Source organism: Nerophis ophidion, linkage group LG01 (genome assembly GCF_033978795.1).
Source record: "Nerophis ophidion isolate RoL-2023_Sa linkage group LG01, RoL_Noph_v1.0, whole genome shotgun sequence".
NCBI lineage: Eukaryota > Metazoa > Chordata > Actinopteri > Syngnathiformes > Syngnathidae > Nerophis > Nerophis ophidion.
This window is the reverse complement of record NC_084611.1, coordinates 69,010,118-69,027,280: the sequence shown is the minus strand read 5'-3', so window position 1 is coordinate 69,027,280 and position 17,163 is coordinate 69,010,118. Positions and strand designations below refer to the sequence as shown.

The following is a 17,163-nucleotide window of genomic DNA, read 5'->3' as shown; positions in this document are numbered from 1 at the left end:
CAAGGCAGCATTAATGCTGAATGGTCCATAGAGGTTTTGGAGCAACATATGTTGTCATCCAAGCAACGTTATCATGGACGCCCCGGCGGCGATGACCAAGAAGAACGCGGAGTTGGAATATAATTACAACACTTTATGTACATATTTATATAACATTTACATATTTATACAATATGTAACTACAAGCTCCATTCACGGACAGAGTCCCATTGCTTTTATGAGCGGTCGAGCGAGTATATATATATATATATATATATATATATATTTTTTTTTTTGGCGCCCGTAATTCTTTCCTGGCGGGCCGCCACAAATAAATCAATGTGTGGGAAACCCTGTGTACCTGTACATGCTGTATCAGGACAGCTCCATTGAGAGTTTGAGCAGAAATATGTTATATAGGAATTAGTTATAAGCTTTGTTCTACAACAACAACCATGTACTTCAGTGCAACAGTTTGGCCAAGATAAACAAAGTGGTGTGATACCTTCCACATCTAACACACAATCTTTGTGCATCACCGACAACTCAGCCAGCGATCAATTCGATGAAATTACAAAATATTTTAGGTAGTAATTATGTTATTGGAACACTAACAAAGTTAGCAGTTAAATTAAAGGACGAGTGAGCATCCCCGTAAACAAACTACAGACTAACATGCTAACTCTCAGTCCCAGTAGCTGACGGAAGGACACACCAGCTGCATGTACGAAATGAAACTGCAACATCAAATATTGTTCTCCTCCTTCGCTCTTAATCGCACACCTAGTCTCCATGGAGGTAGAAGCGATCGACACGAAATGAAACGAATCGATCGGCTCCGTTAGCTCAAGGGGGACATCTTCAAAGCAAAGTGCATGATTCCCGAGCCCAACGGCTTTAGAGCGCATGCGCAGACGCTTCAGTATTCAGGGAGTAAGCAGTTGCATTAATAAATGAAGGCTTTTCGGTAATTAACAATTTAAAGGTCTGGATTTTTACCGCTGTCTCTCATTATACCGTTTATTGTTACATCTCTAGTCCGTTAGCAAGTAAAAAGTCAAGGGCGGTCACGGCATGTTGTTGCCGTAAATGCTGGTCAATTTTTTTAGGGCATTACAGCAAATCACAAGCGGGTCGCGGCAAGTGCCGCGGTTGCCGTGGTTAAATTCGAGCCCTGCGGGTACATTCTGAAATAACACCAGAAAAATATGTTAAATTGGCTGCTAGTCATTTTTAATAAAAACTAAAAGTCTATAGACACTTGAAAAATTCCTCAACGTAGTACATTGTGCATTAAGCAGCAACACTTGACTATATGGCAAAAATATAGTAATAAAACATATGTTAATGCTAATTATTAATAACAGATTTGTTTTTAAATGTGTGTATAAATTTCTTTAGCCTTTTTTAAAAGAAATTATTATAATAATACTGCGATGAGGTGGCGACTTGTCCACCCCATTGCAACCAACACTCACTTCCTTACATAGAAGTACTTTTTTATCAAAATAAGCGGAGCACAGCCAGCACAATAGAGGTCAAAAAGGTTGAGGTATCCTGGGAGGGCAAGGGAAGAATTGAGAGCAGGGCCGTGTATAATAGCTGACACTCGCAGTTTAGGAGGGACACTTTCCAAATGCAGATTCCACTCTGATGCTTGTTACTCGTGTCAAGAGGCCTCAACAAGCGCGTCATTTTCATTGTGAAGGGTCCTAAAATATCCAACCCACTCGCCACATTTTTCAGTAGCCTTCGGTCGCGTTGGTACTTTGCAGTAGCCCTCGATTGCGTTGGTACATTTCAGTGACCTTTGGTTGCGTTGATACTGATTGTTTTTTTTGGTGCAGTTGCTGCTGTCTATTAGTTGTAATTAACCCCAACCTTCTGAAAGTTACCGGTCTTCACACCCTGCAGAGGAAATGCAAGCTTAGTAAGGGTGTTCGGGTGTCAAGAGAGAGCAAGGTCAGAACAAAGGGCACGGTTGTGTAGAATAACTGACACTTTCCAACGCAGAGTCAGTTTGATGCAAGCAGCATCAAGACACTTCAGTTAGATGATCCTAACCTATCCAATCTGAACTGTCACAGTTTTCAGCACACCTGGGTTACAACAGTATGTTTTGATCAGTATGTTTTGAAATTAAACCAAAATTATTCTAATCTCTAACAGGCCTCGATAAATTGGTGATAAAGCGATTGAATGCGTACGTGGTATTCCAGTTCTTCAAGCACTGACTCAGATGTAGACCACAATTGGTAGACTGAGAAAAACAGTGTCTCAATCTGTGTGTGTAATCAGATCTTTGTCTGTCTTCAGAACTTTTTTTTTAATCATAAACTCTTGGTCTCAAAAATAGAATCAGATTTATTGTAGATTTCATGTTAATAATGCCACAAGTCAACAAAACAAGTCTTAGTTTGGAAGAAAAATATTTCTTTAAACTTGCAAAACAACTTAAAATCATCTGTGTATGATAATAAAGTTATTGAATGTTAACTCAAAGTATTTCTAAAAAAATATACAGAACATGGTTTGTTTATTATAACAAATATGCTATCAGTATGGATCGATGCGCACTGGCTAGGGATGTACAGTCACCATTATATTGATTTACGGTGATAAAATTCCTGACAATTAGTATTACCGTTTCAATTATTAAGTTTTGTAAAACTGGGATATCCTCACTTTGAAAAATTCACGGGAATACTTCTCTTTACTGGAAGAAGCAGCTAGTACACTGTTATCCCAAGCAACAGTATCTTTAATGTTAACATGACTAAATTAACGCCTTTCCCCATTACAAACAACACCCATTTTTCCTTTAATATCAAGCACGCTAAAACCTTTACAAATTAAAACAGAAGATAAACATTTTTAAAAACGCAATAATAGAACAATGTAATTAATGTAAATACAACTTGGTTAAAAGATTTTACTGTGTGTATAAGTACGTTTTGAGCACAGTCAACAATACTGTGATAATAATGATAACTGTGATCATGTTGGCCACAATAACAGGTATATAACCATATTACAATTTCTCATCACTAACATTTGACACGGCACAAATGTAGCAAAAGTCACGTGTAAAAATAAAATTAAGGGTTACTGTTTCAAACAGATCGGAACACTGACACACAGGGGGCTTGTCTGTACTCTCAACAATCACATTTGATCATGTAAAGGTCGGGTTTGCAAGGTGTGCGTCAGATCTCGGTGATGATGCATTTATTTTTCACCATTGCACCCTGTGAGGTGTTACGCTGGTGGAGAAAAAACAGTAGCACTGTCTTTCTATTTTAATAACAACACTTTCTTATTTTTCAGTGCAGAAGACCGGAGGTACACAACTGAAGCTGGTGATGTCATTTCCCAACTATGGGAAGGCCATGTTCAAACCCATGAAGTATGTTGATTCGGTAAAATGGAGATATAACCTTACATTTTTTTATTCAACATTTTATTTAGTTTTAGGGTTTTTCGATGCTTTGCTTGAGTGCACCAGAACAGTCTTATATAAGTGTGGAACAGATATGTCTAAAAAAACCTGATGTACTCTGCCACTAAGACGCAATGACAATGCGGGGGCATAATGCGTAAAATTTAACTAAATACATAATGAATATACAAACTGTATTTAGTAAATAAGAAAAAAAAAGTGGAACTTTTAAAACAATACCACGGTTGACAAAGTAACAACTAGGGATAAAACGATATAAACATTTATTATCACGTTTATTGTGACCTCAATTATTACGGTTAACATTATCGTAGTGATATTGTCGAATGTGCCCAAAAAGTACACATTCTTATACACACACTGAAATATTGTTTTTAAATAATTAAAAGAAATAGACCTCCTGTTAGAAAGCCAACTATTTTGCGTGTTATTTTTACTATTTTGTTTCTTTCTTATGCTTTACTGATTAGAGTGTTCTCGTGGGCGATGTGGTGTCTTACTCTGTTTAGCGGTCCTTGAACACATTGTAAAAACACTTCCGCGTCATATTCCTCGGAATATATACTCATATCGATCACTCTATGCTATGGGCGCACAGCTTGTAGTGCACAATTGCTCAGACAGTAATGTGTTTATATGATTGGGGTGTGTCGTTTATAAAATGGGGAATGACATTAATGTCTCTTGTATTCTAATTATCATTTAAAGTTTCGGTTGATTTTAGCGGAGCCCGTGAACCGAAGCAATAGTATTTTGCCTAAAGAAGATGACAATTACTATGACGATTAGCAAATAGTACCGTAAATCGTTAGGAACAACGGTCACGTACATACAAACTGTTTTCGGTATGCTTGCTGCTTTATTTGCTTTCAAATCATCAAATAAGTCTTGGATATAAGTTTATTCCTTTTCTTTCAGGTGAACCAAAACTCTCTGAATAATTTTTATGCTTTCAATTAAATAATTTTGTATTCTTTTATCCTTTTTAAAATCTATCTAAAAAATGACATGTTCAACAACCCTCTAAACATAACTGAAGGAGTAACCAATACAATGGCTCTCCATGAAAGTTGTTTGAAATATCAACAAGAAATGTGTGCGCTAAAAGCAAGGATTTTTTTCACTGGAAAGTGAAAAAGGACTCCATGAGACACTCCCAGTGGTAATGAGGGATTTCAGATGGTCTTTTCCAAGACTGTGTAAAGACACCTGTAATGGACTTGGTCCTATAGCAAAACCAAGTCAGAACGTTGTCCCTTGCCGTTCACCTGGAATAAAGTAAACTGCCGCATATCTAACATGAACAGAATGGTTACAAGCAGCTTTGCAAGATCAACTGTGTCAGACATCACAAAGTAGCCACCTGAGGTCTTGGAAAAACATCAAGGAATCAAACAGCTGATTGTGCATGTGGGTGCCGTGGACATCAAAAAACAAAAGTCCGAAATCCTGAGGAAACTCTTTAATAAACTATTTGAGAGTGTTGATAAAGTGGAAAATATCTTTATTTATCACTGGACCTCTTCCAAGCATTGACAGAAGGATATACACATTCAGCATGGCTGTCCTAAGTATGTCAGTCCAGAGAACTCAATTTTTTTGACAATTTAAATCTCTTTTGGCAAAAAGAGGATCTGTTTCAGAAGAAAGACTCTGAACCTGAATAGAGGTGGAATGAGACGACCGACGGATAACCTCCTTCTTTAGGCATCGGAATAGGCCTGCACCAGATCCTGTGCTGCCCCAGAGAAGAGAGAAGGGGAGCGGAAGAAGAACTCCTCCTCAGCTGCCACCTTGGAACTCAGCAAAGGACTCAGCCAAAGCAACCACAGCGGCACCTCTTGTATCTCGAATAAAGGATTCTGATGCAGTAAACTCATCACCACCGTAATCCCGGCCCGCACCAAAAACATCTATCCCACCTGCTGCACATACACCCTCCCCTCCAGAGATGCTTCACGGTCTTTCTCCTCTCCACAGTCACCCATGAGACTTCCTGACCATCCTGAAGGCTTGGTGAAATCAGGGATTAAAATGATTCCCCTTACTCCGGACATGGCACGATCAAGAAGTCGTTCATCAAAAAAATATTGCGCCCCTCTTCCTCCTTAGCCTCTTCAACTAACCAAAGATGTCCCAACCTGGCCCTGCCAGCGGTGCCCGTAGCTGTTATTCCCCCAACAGCATCAAAGCTGTTGTTGAGGATGCAAAGGGCCTCTGATAAACGTCACAACAACCATAGGCCCAAAATTAAAGGGCTATCTTCTAAAACAATAACGACAATCAAAGCACATTGATTAGTTAAAGGACAGTTAAATGATCTGATCAGAGAAATGTAATCCACATTCCTTTGAATAATACAATGTACAGGGTAACTCCAGCTAATTTCAAACATTGTCAGATCTTTAAGTAATAAATAATTCTTAATTAATAATTATATTTCCTCTTACAATCTCGATTTGATGTTTTTAACAGAGACATGGCTCCACATAAACACAGCAAATGCAGTTCTGATTGAAACTAGCCCGCCTCACTTTAACTATTTGTTTGAGACACAACAAAACCAGAGGGGTATTTGTGCCACATTCAAGTAAAACATACGCACACACAAATTGTCATTTTTTTTATTTTTTTTTATTTTTTAATCATTTGAGTATGTCATTCAAAATGGAGATAAAACAACCATCCATACTTTAAATCACCATCTAAAAAACACCATAGAATTCAAATTCATTTATTGATGATGTTATGGAATTACTTTCAGTTGTGTAGACAGACTTTGACTGTTTGATCATAACAAGGGACTTGAATGCGCATGTAGATGTAGCCAATGACAGGCAAGCTAAAGTGCTGTCCTTAAAATGTTTGGTCTAACTCACCATGTAAACAAGCCCGCTCACAGCAGAGGCCACACTCTTGATTATCGATGCTGCTTTATCATATCATTTCTGTGTTTTCTTCGACCTGTCTGTCATTACAGTTAAACCAATTTCAAATGTGGACTCATCAGACCACAGAAAACTTTTCCACTTTGCATCAGTCCATCCTAGATGAGTGTTGTTGATAAATTGCTTTGGCTTTGCATAGTATAATTTTAACTTGCACTTACAGATGTCGCAACAAACTGTAGTTACTGACAGTAGTTTTCTGAAGTGTTCCTTAACCCATGTGGTGATATCCTTTACAAATTGATGTTGCTTTTTGATGCAGTACCGCCTGAGTGATCGAAGGTCACGGGCATTTAATATTGTTTTTCGGCCTTGCAGCTTACGTGCAGTGATTTCTCCAGATTCTCTAAACCTTTTGATGATATTACGGGCCGTTGATTGCAATAGCTTGTTGACAAATGCTTCTACTTAAACAGTTCGACAATTTGCTCACACATTTGTTCACAACGTGGTGACCCTCGCCCCATCCTTGTTTATGAATGACTGAGCATTTCATGGAAACTGATTTTATACCCAATTATGGCACTTACCTGTTCCCAATTAGCCTGTTCACCTGTGGGATGTTCTAAATAAGTGTTTGATGAGCATTCATCAACTTTCTCAGTCTTTTTTGCCACTTATGCCAGCTTTTTTTAAACATGTTGCAGGCATCAAATTCCAAAGGAGCTAATATTTCCCCAAAATAACAAAAGTTTACCAGTTCAAACATTAAGTATCTTGTCTTTGCAGTGTATTCAATTGAATATAGATTGAAAAGGATTTGCAAATTGTATTCTGTTTTTATTTACAATTTACACAACGTGCAAACTTCACTGGTTTTGGGTTTTGTACATCTGACATGTTAGATAAAGCCATATAAACCATCTCAAGCTCTGAGAACCTCAGACAGTGGTCTTTTGCTGGTGCCTAGAGTCAAGACCAAACATGGTGAAATGTAGTTTGTTTTATGCTTTTAAAACCTGGCATGTCTTCCTAAAGATGTGAGACGGGCCTCAAGGTTGGCAATGTTTAAATCCAAGCTGAACACATTGACTTAATTGTGCATATTTCAACACTCTTTGATTGAAATTTTAACAAACAGTACATTAATAAATAATTATTTAGTTAATAGATTAAGATTGTTTTTTGATTGTATTTTCTGCCTATTTTTACCTATTAATTTTCTGTAAAGCATTTTGAATTGCCTTGTGTACGAATTATGCTCTAAAAAAAACTTGCCCTGTCTTATTTTGTGCCAAAATTCTTATGTGATTGCAATAAGAAACATGTTTTAATGTATCATAAGATTTTTGGTCAAAATGAAGCCAATAATGATGTTTTGTGGTCCCCTTTATTAGTATTGAAATACATTTTGGTACTGGTAGCAAAAATATTGGTCTTTGGACAACCTTAATACAATTTCAGGTCAACAATATTTCTAATATTTTGCATTTTTGACAGTATGCTTTGGCAACAGAAAAACAAACAAACAAGTTTTTACCCAAATTTGACTTACAGTATTTCTTTTCTGCGCTTGCAGGCAGGAGAGAGATGACGAAACCGACTACAATCTCTACTACTTCTCCGATTTCGAGCGTCACAACGCTGAAATCGCAGCCTTTCACTTGGACAGGTACAAAGGACAAATGAAAATGAATGAAAAGGGCAAAATGCACAGTGGCATGTTAACCTGTAATACTGCCTATGCTGTCATTTCATCACAAATCTCCTTATCTTTTCTGTCACTTCATATTGTCTATTCTCTGCAGGATTTTGGGTTACAGGAGAGTCCCTCCTGCCGTCGGGAGGCAAGTGGATGTTGTCAAAGAGATCAAAAACATCACCACCGATCTCAAGCTGGCCCGGACGTTCTTTAACTCTCCCGGTATTTTTTGCTTTCAACACCACATAGAGCAATGTCAATATGGCAATACAGACTACAATATTTTGGAACTTTATATACAGCGCTTGTGGTCAGGTCAGTCAAAGCGACAAAATACTTGTTCATGGCACAGAACAGGTTGATGTATACAATCGTGATCAAAAGTTTACATACACTTGTACCGAACATAATGTCATGGCTGTCTTGAGTTTCCAATTATTTCTACAACTCTTATTTTTTTGTGACAGAGTGATTGGATCACATACTTGTTGGTCACAAAAAACATTCATTAAGTTTGGTTCTTTTATGAATTAATTATGGGTCTATTGAAAATGTGACCAAATCAAAAGTATACATACAGCAATGTTAATATTAGGTTACATGTCCATTGGCAAGTTTCACTGAAATAACGCGCTTTTGGTAGCCATCCACAAGCTTCTGGTTCAATTATTGACCACTCCTCTTGACAAAATTGGTGCAGTTCAGCTAAATTTGTTGGTTTTCCGACATGGACTTGTTTCTTCAGCATTGTCCACACATTTAAGTCAGGACTTTGGGAAGGACATTGTAAAATCTTAATTTTAGCCTGATTTAGCCATTCCTTTACCACTTTTGATGTGTGTTTGGGGTCATTGGCCTGTTGGAACACCCAACTGCATGCGCTCAAGACCCAACATCCGGGCTGATGGTTTTAGCTTGCCCTGAAGAATTTGGAGGTAATCCTCCTTTTCCATTGTCCCATTTACTCTCTGTAAAGCACCAGTTCCATTGGCAGCAAAACAGGTCCAGAGCATAATACTACCACCACCACCATGCTTGGCGGTAGAAATGGTGTTCCTGGGATTAAAGGCCTCCCCTTTTCTACATTAATACGCTTTCTAATTGGGGCTATTGAAAAATACTTTTCAGGGCAATGAGCTGACAAGAAAACAACATACTACCGAAAATGTGACAGCAGTTATTTAAAATAACAAAATCCAGGCAAGCTAATGCTGTACATTCCTTATGGGGGAATGACACCACACTGCACACTGAGTTTATAGTTGAAAACTTTGAGACAAACATTTTTGCAGCAAATTCCTTAAAAGACTAGAGTACTCTTGTTGTGTAGTGGACCTTGGACCACTGTAAGCACAATGGAATATCCTTGTGTTGACAGTTAACCTTGCTAGCAAAGATAGAACACTGGGATCCAAACTTATTATTTACACAACTGAAGCATTCCTCGAGGCGTCCCTTTGAGTCCTCTCATTTTTGGTAGGTAGAAATGTTTTTTTTACGTAATGTGATTTATGTAACTAAGGTTTTGTTGTAGCTTATTTACTTCAGTTGGTAAACTTATTTAGTAAAAAAGTAGTATAGGTTAAAATGTAGGCTATTCAACTGCTGGCCTGTGAGTTCAATTAAAAAAAACTGCAGCAGATACTTAAAAACACAAAGGGCTGTCATAGAGATGGATCTTTGACTAGCTTTTTTGCAGGTCCTTAAAAATAGCACAGCGTTCCCTTATTTCTGACAAAATTAACAGACCACAATCAAATGTCCAATATAGAAGACAGTGGTTCTTTGCAATACACAAAATAATAATAATGAAAGGGAGAAGTCTGGTCAGCGGTCCTTAGCTTTCTGGAAATATGCCCCCCAAAAAATGTATTTTAATATCCCTGATCTAATCTAGAGCTTTCCACAGTGGCACAAAAGATGTTTATATTGACCTTGAGGTAACTTGGGTACAGTGGTACCTCAGTTTTCAAAAAACGTTTTGCCAAATGTTTTCATACGGTTTTCATACGGCCAAGGATTGCCATTAGCAAACTAGTTTCCAGAATATTATTTCGTGGAATGAAATGCCCACACAAATATTTCCACCCTTTGTGGAACCTATCTGTGGCTGCTTTTTGAAATAAACCACAACCAAAAAAAGCTGCAATGCCAGCACACTGTGATAAAGAATGTGTGAAACACTATCAAATCTTCACCAACAACAGTTTATAGTGAAAGTAAAATAATGTTTATTTATCCATTGCTCTATATTTTACATTGTTTTCCGCATCCATCCATCCATTTTCTACCATTTGTCCCTCACAGGGTCGAGGAGGGTGCTGAAGCCTTTCTCAGCTGCATTCGGGCGTTAGCCGGGTACACCCTGGACAAGTCTCCACCTCATCGCAGGGCCAACACAGATAGACAACATTCACACTCACATTCACCCACTAGGGCCAATTTAGTGTTGCCAATTAACCTAGACCCCAGGTGCATGTCTTTCGAGGTGGGAGGAAGCCGGCATACCCCACGCAGTCACGGGGAGAACATGCAAACTCCACACAGCTCCCGCGCCCTGATTAATTAATACCTTTTTAGGTTAGAATTACATCATTTTTTAAGGAGAAAAGTTGCCCAGATGTGGTCTTTGTTGTTCATACTGCAACGGATTACTAATATAAACTGAGGTGCCACTGTAGATACTTTAATACCAAGGTAAATTCTCAAAAAATTACCAATATTTTTGCATCTGACCACGACAAAAAAAGACTCCTCAGTGATTTGAAAAAAAAATTAGAAACATGATGTTGTGGACTACTGATGGAGTTTGTTATTATATTAGCATGTTCACCCAGCAATTTATTTCGCCTCTGTGTGCTCTTGCGGCTCCCCCTAGTGGGAAACGTGTGCTTCTACGGCCGGTGCTCTTACTACTGTTCAACAGAGCATGCCATCTGTGGCCGGCCCAGGAACCTTGAGGCCTCCTTGGCCCTCATGCTGCCCGACCTCTCCCTGGCAACCCGGAGGAGCTGGAGGTCCCCCTGGAGACGCTCCTATAGCCGCAGTAAACTAGCAAAGTGAGCGGCTGCATTGTTGTATCGTAGCACGACAAAAGGGCGTGTGCTTTGTGTGACAAACAATGTACTTTTTAAGATGGGAGACAGAACCAGACTACTGCTCCACCATCAAAAAGACAGCTCCATACGACAAAGGTACCAGACTGGTGGATTTTATGGACCTGGTCATACTGGACTTCCTGATGAGTAAGTTCATATTTTGATAATACAAACTGAGTTAGAGTTTGTGACAGTGTTTTTTAACCTTTTTTGAGCCAAGGTACAATTTTTTTATTGAAAAAATCCGGAGGTACACCACTAGCAAAAATCATTAAGAAATGAAACTCAGTAGACGGTAAAAAGTTGTTGTTGTAATTGTTGGCTATGAATTTAAACCATAACCAACTATGCATCACTATAGCGCTTGTCTCAAAGTAGGTGTACTGTCACCACCTGTCACATCACACCGTGACTTATTTTGAGTTTTTGGGTTGTGCTCACGTGCACAGTGTTTTAGTTCTTGTCTTGTGGTCCTATTTTGATGGCGTTTCATGTTTTTTGGTATTTTCCTGTTGCAGTTTCATGTCTTCCTTTGAGCGCTATTCCCCGCACCTGCTTTATTATAGCAATCAAGGCTATTTATCTTTTTTTGTGTGGACATTGTTCATTGTCATGTCATGTGCGGATGTAGACTGTGGACGCCATCTGCTTCACACGCTGTAAGTCTCTGCAGTCGTCCAGCATTCTGTTTTTGTTTACTTTGTCGCCAGTTCAGTTTTTGTTTCGTTCTGCATAGCCATCCATCCCTAAGCTTTAATGCCTTTTCTTAGGGGCACTCACATTTTGTTTATTTTTGGTTTAAGCATTAGATACCTTTTTACCTGCACGCTGCCTACCGCTGTCATCTGCATATTGTGATCACGACAAACCATCGTCATCTCACACGACGTGTTCCGACATCTACAAAGCAATTAGCTACCAGCTTCCACTGATATTGAGGAGAAAAACATGGTTACTCTGCCGAGCTCTAGACAGCACCGACACTCAACAACAGCACATTATTTGCGGATTATATATACTGGTTTTCAAAAAATATTTTTAACCCAAATAGGTGAAACTATATAATCTCACGGCACTAGTTTGTGCCTCAGCACACTGGTTGAAAAACACTGCTTTATGACACCAGAGAACACTTTCAAGCCTTTCATCCCAAAACGGTTAAATAAATGTGTGATTAAAAAACTTCAAACATTTTTTAACAATACTAATATATTTTGTGTTCATGCACTTTTTTTGGCAAAATAACCCCTGATTTCTTTTAAGTGGCAAAGACACAAAATAGGGGTTTTGATGACCGTTTGGCCAAAAATACAGTGCCTCGGGTTAAATGTTCAGTTATGGGTGTCAGTGAGGTTAAAAACAAAGTGTAAGCATAACTGTAAAAACCTTGAAAGAGAGGGGATCATGAAATTTAAAAAGAAAAATAAATAAATAAAACTAGGGCTGTTAAATGATTACTACTTAAAATCGGATTATTCCCGTTTTGGAATTTGGGGAATAATATTTCACAGGTGGTTTGTACCCAAATGAAATTGTATTGTAAGAATGCCATCCAGGAAATGTTTTTAAACATTTTACTTGAATGCATGTCATTTATTTGCACAAAACTTGGTAACAGTTTTATGTAAAGTTCAGTCAGGCTGTATTTTGGAGTGAGTTTCCTTAGTCATTTTTGTACTGACATATGCATTGATCTGTATGGAGGTTAGGATAAAAGAGCTGGTGCAATCAAAATACAGTGCATGATTAATCTAAGTGTCTTCACGATTATTGAGATGATTTGTGTGTGATTATCCACATGAGTTAGCTTGTTAATTTTGACAAAAATGTGTTTTCTTTATGTTTAATACAATTGGCCTTTGCATTGAACAATAAACCTATATTAGAACCAAGACAATTAAATAAGCAGAAAGCCCATGTTAGATACTATAAGGTGACTCGAGCGTTGACACTATTATTGTGGGCAACTTTACAACGTATTTAACAATATCCATGTCGTTTAGGGCAGTGTTTTTCTACCTTTTTTAAGCCAAGGCACATTTTTTACATCGAAAAAAATCCAAAAGCACACCACCATCAGAAATCATTAGGAAATGAAATTCAACCTTTTTGAAGCCAAGGCACATTTTTTACATCGAAAAAAATCCAAAAGCACACCACCATCAGAAATCATTAGGAAATGAAAGTCAGTAGACAATAAAAAGTCGTTGTGGCAATTGTCGGATATGAATTTAAACCATAAACAACTATGCATCACAATAGCTATTGTCTCAAAGTAAGGTGTACTGTGACATCAAGCTGTCACTAATTTTGAGTTTTTTGGTTGTGCTCACATGCAGTGTTTTAGTATCTATTTTGATGGCTTTTCCTGTTGCAGTTTCATGTCTTCCTTTGGCGCTATTCCCCGCACCTGCTTTGTTTTAGCAATCTAGAATATTTAAGTTGTTGCTATACTTTTTTGTGTGGACACTGTTGTCATGTCATGTATGGATGTCCTTTGTGGACGCCGTCTCTGCTCCACGCGCTGTAAGTTTTTGCTGTCATCCAGCATCCAGCATTCTGTTTTTGTTTACTTTGTAACCAGTTCAGTTTTAGTTTTGTTCGCCGTAGCCATCCCTAAGCTTCAATGCCTTTTTTAGGGGCACTCACCTTTTGTTTATTTTTTTGGTTTAAGCATTAGATACATTTTACCTTCACGCTGCCTCCCAGTGTTTTCTGCATATTGTGATCACGACAAACCTTCGTCATCTCACACGACGTGTTACCGACATTTACAAAGCAATTAGCTACCAGCTTCCACCTACTGATATGGTATAACATAATTACTCTGCCAAGCTCTAGACAGCACCGACACAAAACAACGGCTCATTATTTGCAGATTATAATCACTGGTATGCAGTTTCCAAACTGTATCTCACAGCAAAAAAAAAAATGGTTTAGAGAGCAATCAATTGGTTTTCAAAGGTTAAAGGTCTACTGAAACCCACTACTACCCACCACGCAGTCTGATAGTTTATATATCAATGATGAAATATTAACATTGCAACACATGCCAATACGGCCTTTTTAGTTTACGAAATTGCAATTTTAAATTCTACGCACACACACAGCTAAAAATCGTCTGCTATAACCGCATAATTACACAGTATTTTGGACATCTGTGTTGCTGAATCTTTTGCTATTTGTTCAATTAATAATGGAGAAGTCAAAGTAGAAAGATGGAGTTGGAAAGCTTTAGCCTTTAGCCACACAAACACACGGTGATTCCTTGTTTAAAATTCACGGAGGTGAAACTTAGTATGGATCAGAGCGAACATGGATCCCAACCGAATGTCAACCAGCAGGTTTCGGTGAGAAAATTGTGGTAAAAAGGTGCTTCTTACCGGAGACCAGCTGAGCTTGTGCCGCCCATAAAGCTGCCGTCCACTGCCCTGAGACACTGCGCGTCAACACACCCGTGGACACACACCTCCGACTATCAAGTACTGTTAAACTCACTAAAACACTAGCAACACAATAGAAAGATAAGGGATTTCCCAGAATTATCCTAGTTAATGTGTCTAAAAACATCTGAAGGTCCAAATAGCTGTTTTTGTTGGAGGCTCCCATTAAAGACAATGTGAAGATGTGAGGAGCCATCAACATGTGACGTCATCGTCTGCAACTTCCGGTAGAGGCAGGGCTTTTCTGTTAGCACCGAAAGTTGCGAACTTTATCGTGGATGTTCTCTGCTAAATCCTTTCAGCAAAAATATGGAAATATGGCGAAATGATCAAGTATGACACATAGAATGGACCTGCTGTCCTGTTTGAATAAGAAAATCTCATATAAGTAGGCCTTTAAATAAGTTTCTTTATACATAAATAAGTTTCTTTATACATAAACCCTATTGGTAGAACAACTAACCTCTCAGGCTTTCATCTGTTAGTGTAGAGCAGGGGTTGGGAACCTTTTTGGTTGAGAGAGCCATGAAAGACAAATATTTAAAACATGTATTTCCATCTATTTTTTAACTCTGAATACAGCTAAATGTGCACTTTTTTTTAAGTAAGACCAAATTTTTTAGAGTATAATAAGTCTCTTATTATTTTTGTTATTCTGAAGCTAACCAATAATAAATAAAATACTTTTTACCATTAATGCAACTTCCTAAACAGGTGCGGTAGAAGCGGATGGATTGATTCAATTGCATGAGGATGTTTTATATTTTGAACGTTATTTATTACACTGTGATTACCAGCATATTTATTCATTACTTATTGTGTTAAGCAATGTCAGCTAAGATTTATCTGATAGCCAGATGCAGTCATCAAAAGAGTCACATCTGGTTCGCGAGCCATAGGTTCCCTACCCCTGGTGTAGAGTATTGGGATTTATGAGAGTAAATGCCCAGTGGCATACATTATGTTCGTCTACAGCCAAGCCATGCTTTGCTTATGAGGCCATCTGTTGGGAACATGTTTGATTTTGATACTGGCCTTTAACATATGAGCACCAAAGATGGTGGAATGACTTACAACACAAATAAATAAAAGCAAAGGGCAGGTAAGTAACTGTATAAACACGAGTCATATTTGACCAAACTCACTGATTGTTGTCCTCTTGGTGGCCTTTCTGTTTTGTTTTTTTTGTCCCGTTGCTCTACATCCAAAACCGAGAAGCTGTCCGAGGTGCAAAAGTCCAAGAGCAAAGCTCACGGCGTCATAAAGTGACGTTCACGGTCAGGAAAACAGCTCCGGAATTCCAAGTTGCGCGTGTTGCCAACGGCAACCGCACAGCAGGTAACACGAAAAGCCCTTCAACTTTTCACTTCGAGGGGAGCAGCGAGAACTCTTTCGTGACGTGTATACTTTTTAAATAAACCACACGAACGACGACTTTTGCCCATTCGAAGCGCGCCGCGTGTATACAAAGAGGCTGTTTTTGTAAAAACCGGTAAGTTGTGCTTTATCCTGATTTATTTTAGTCTAGTAGTGACGTCACAGAGCTAAGCGTTAGCTAACCAGCTAACACACTTTAGCTAGCTAAGCTTTTTTTTTAAAAACAATGTCTTTAAATGTGATTTTAAATGGTTATTTAGTTAGATTCCTTTTTATATCATAGTAACCCAAACACTATGTGAGCATATAAATCGCAACATTTTACTCAATTATTCACTGAATGTGACAACCAATTTTTGCTACATTTGTGGAAACTAATTGATTTATTTTAATCGTAAATACGTGAAGTTTGGCCTACATTAACTAAATTGAATACCTTTAAGGTTTTATTGGCCCTCATGTTGCTTAAATATATTGGAGAATCGTCTAAACCAGTGGTTCTCAACCTTTTTTCAGTGATTTACCCCCTGTGAACATTTTTATTAATTCAAGTGCCCCCTAATCAGAGCAAGCATTTTTGGTTGAAAAAAAGAGATAAAGAATTAAAATACAGCACTATGTCATCGGTTTCTGAGTTATTAAATTGTATAACAGTGCAAAATATTGCTCATTTGTAGTGGTCTTTCTTGAACTATTTGGAATAAAATATATAAAAATAACTAAAAACTTGTTGAAAAATAAACAAGTGATTCAATTATAAATAAAGATTTCTACACATAGAAGTAATCATCAACTCTTTGGGGATTGTAATAGAGATCATCTGGATTCTTGAACTTAATTCTAAACATTTCTTCACAATAAAATAAATCTTTAACATCAATATTTATGGAACATGTCCACAAAAAATCTAGCTGTCAACACTGAATATTGCATTGTTACATTTCTTTTCACAGTTTATGAACTTTCATTCATATTGTGTTGAAGGGGCGGCATGGCGTAGTGGGTAGAGTGGCTGTGCCAGAAACTTGAGGGTTGCAGGTTCGCTCCCCGCCTATTGACATCCAAATTGCTGCCGTGTCTTTGGGCAGGACACTTCACCCTTGCCCCCGGTGCCGCTCACACTGGTGAATGAATGATAGGTGGTGGTCGGAGGGGCCGTAGGCGCAAACTGGCAGCCACACTTCCGTTAGTCTACCCCAGGGAAGCTATGGCTACA

General features: G+C 38.2%; 2 protein-coding genes across 3 annotated transcripts in view; both read left to right on the top strand.

Annotated features, from left to right (window-relative positions):
- LOC133558359 (extracellular serine/threonine protein kinase FAM20C-like) overlaps nucleotides 1–17,163 on the top strand; it is a 122,483-nt gene that overhangs the window by 33,475 nt on the left and 71,845 nt on the right. The window contains exons 6-10 of the mRNA XM_061909677.1: nucleotides 3,307–3,385; nucleotides 7,907–7,999; nucleotides 8,136–8,251; nucleotides 10,908–11,088; nucleotides 11,165–11,274. Coding sequence (XP_061765661.1) covers nucleotides 3,307–3,385; nucleotides 7,907–7,999; nucleotides 8,136–8,251; nucleotides 10,908–11,088; nucleotides 11,165–11,274 — 579 coding nt within the window. The remainder of the gene's footprint in view (nucleotides 1–3,306; nucleotides 3,386–7,906; nucleotides 8,000–8,135; nucleotides 8,252–10,907; nucleotides 11,089–11,164; nucleotides 11,275–17,163) is intronic.
- The window catches only part of LOC133558348 (dynein heavy chain domain-containing protein 1-like), a 69,391-nt gene continuing 67,126 nt past the window's right edge, over nucleotides 14,899–17,163 (top strand). For both annotated transcript variants that reach the window (XM_061909665.1, XM_061909656.1), the window contains exon 1: nucleotides 14,899–16,062. The gene's annotated coding sequence lies outside the window, so the exon portion shown is untranslated. The remainder of the gene's footprint in view (nucleotides 16,063–17,163) is intronic.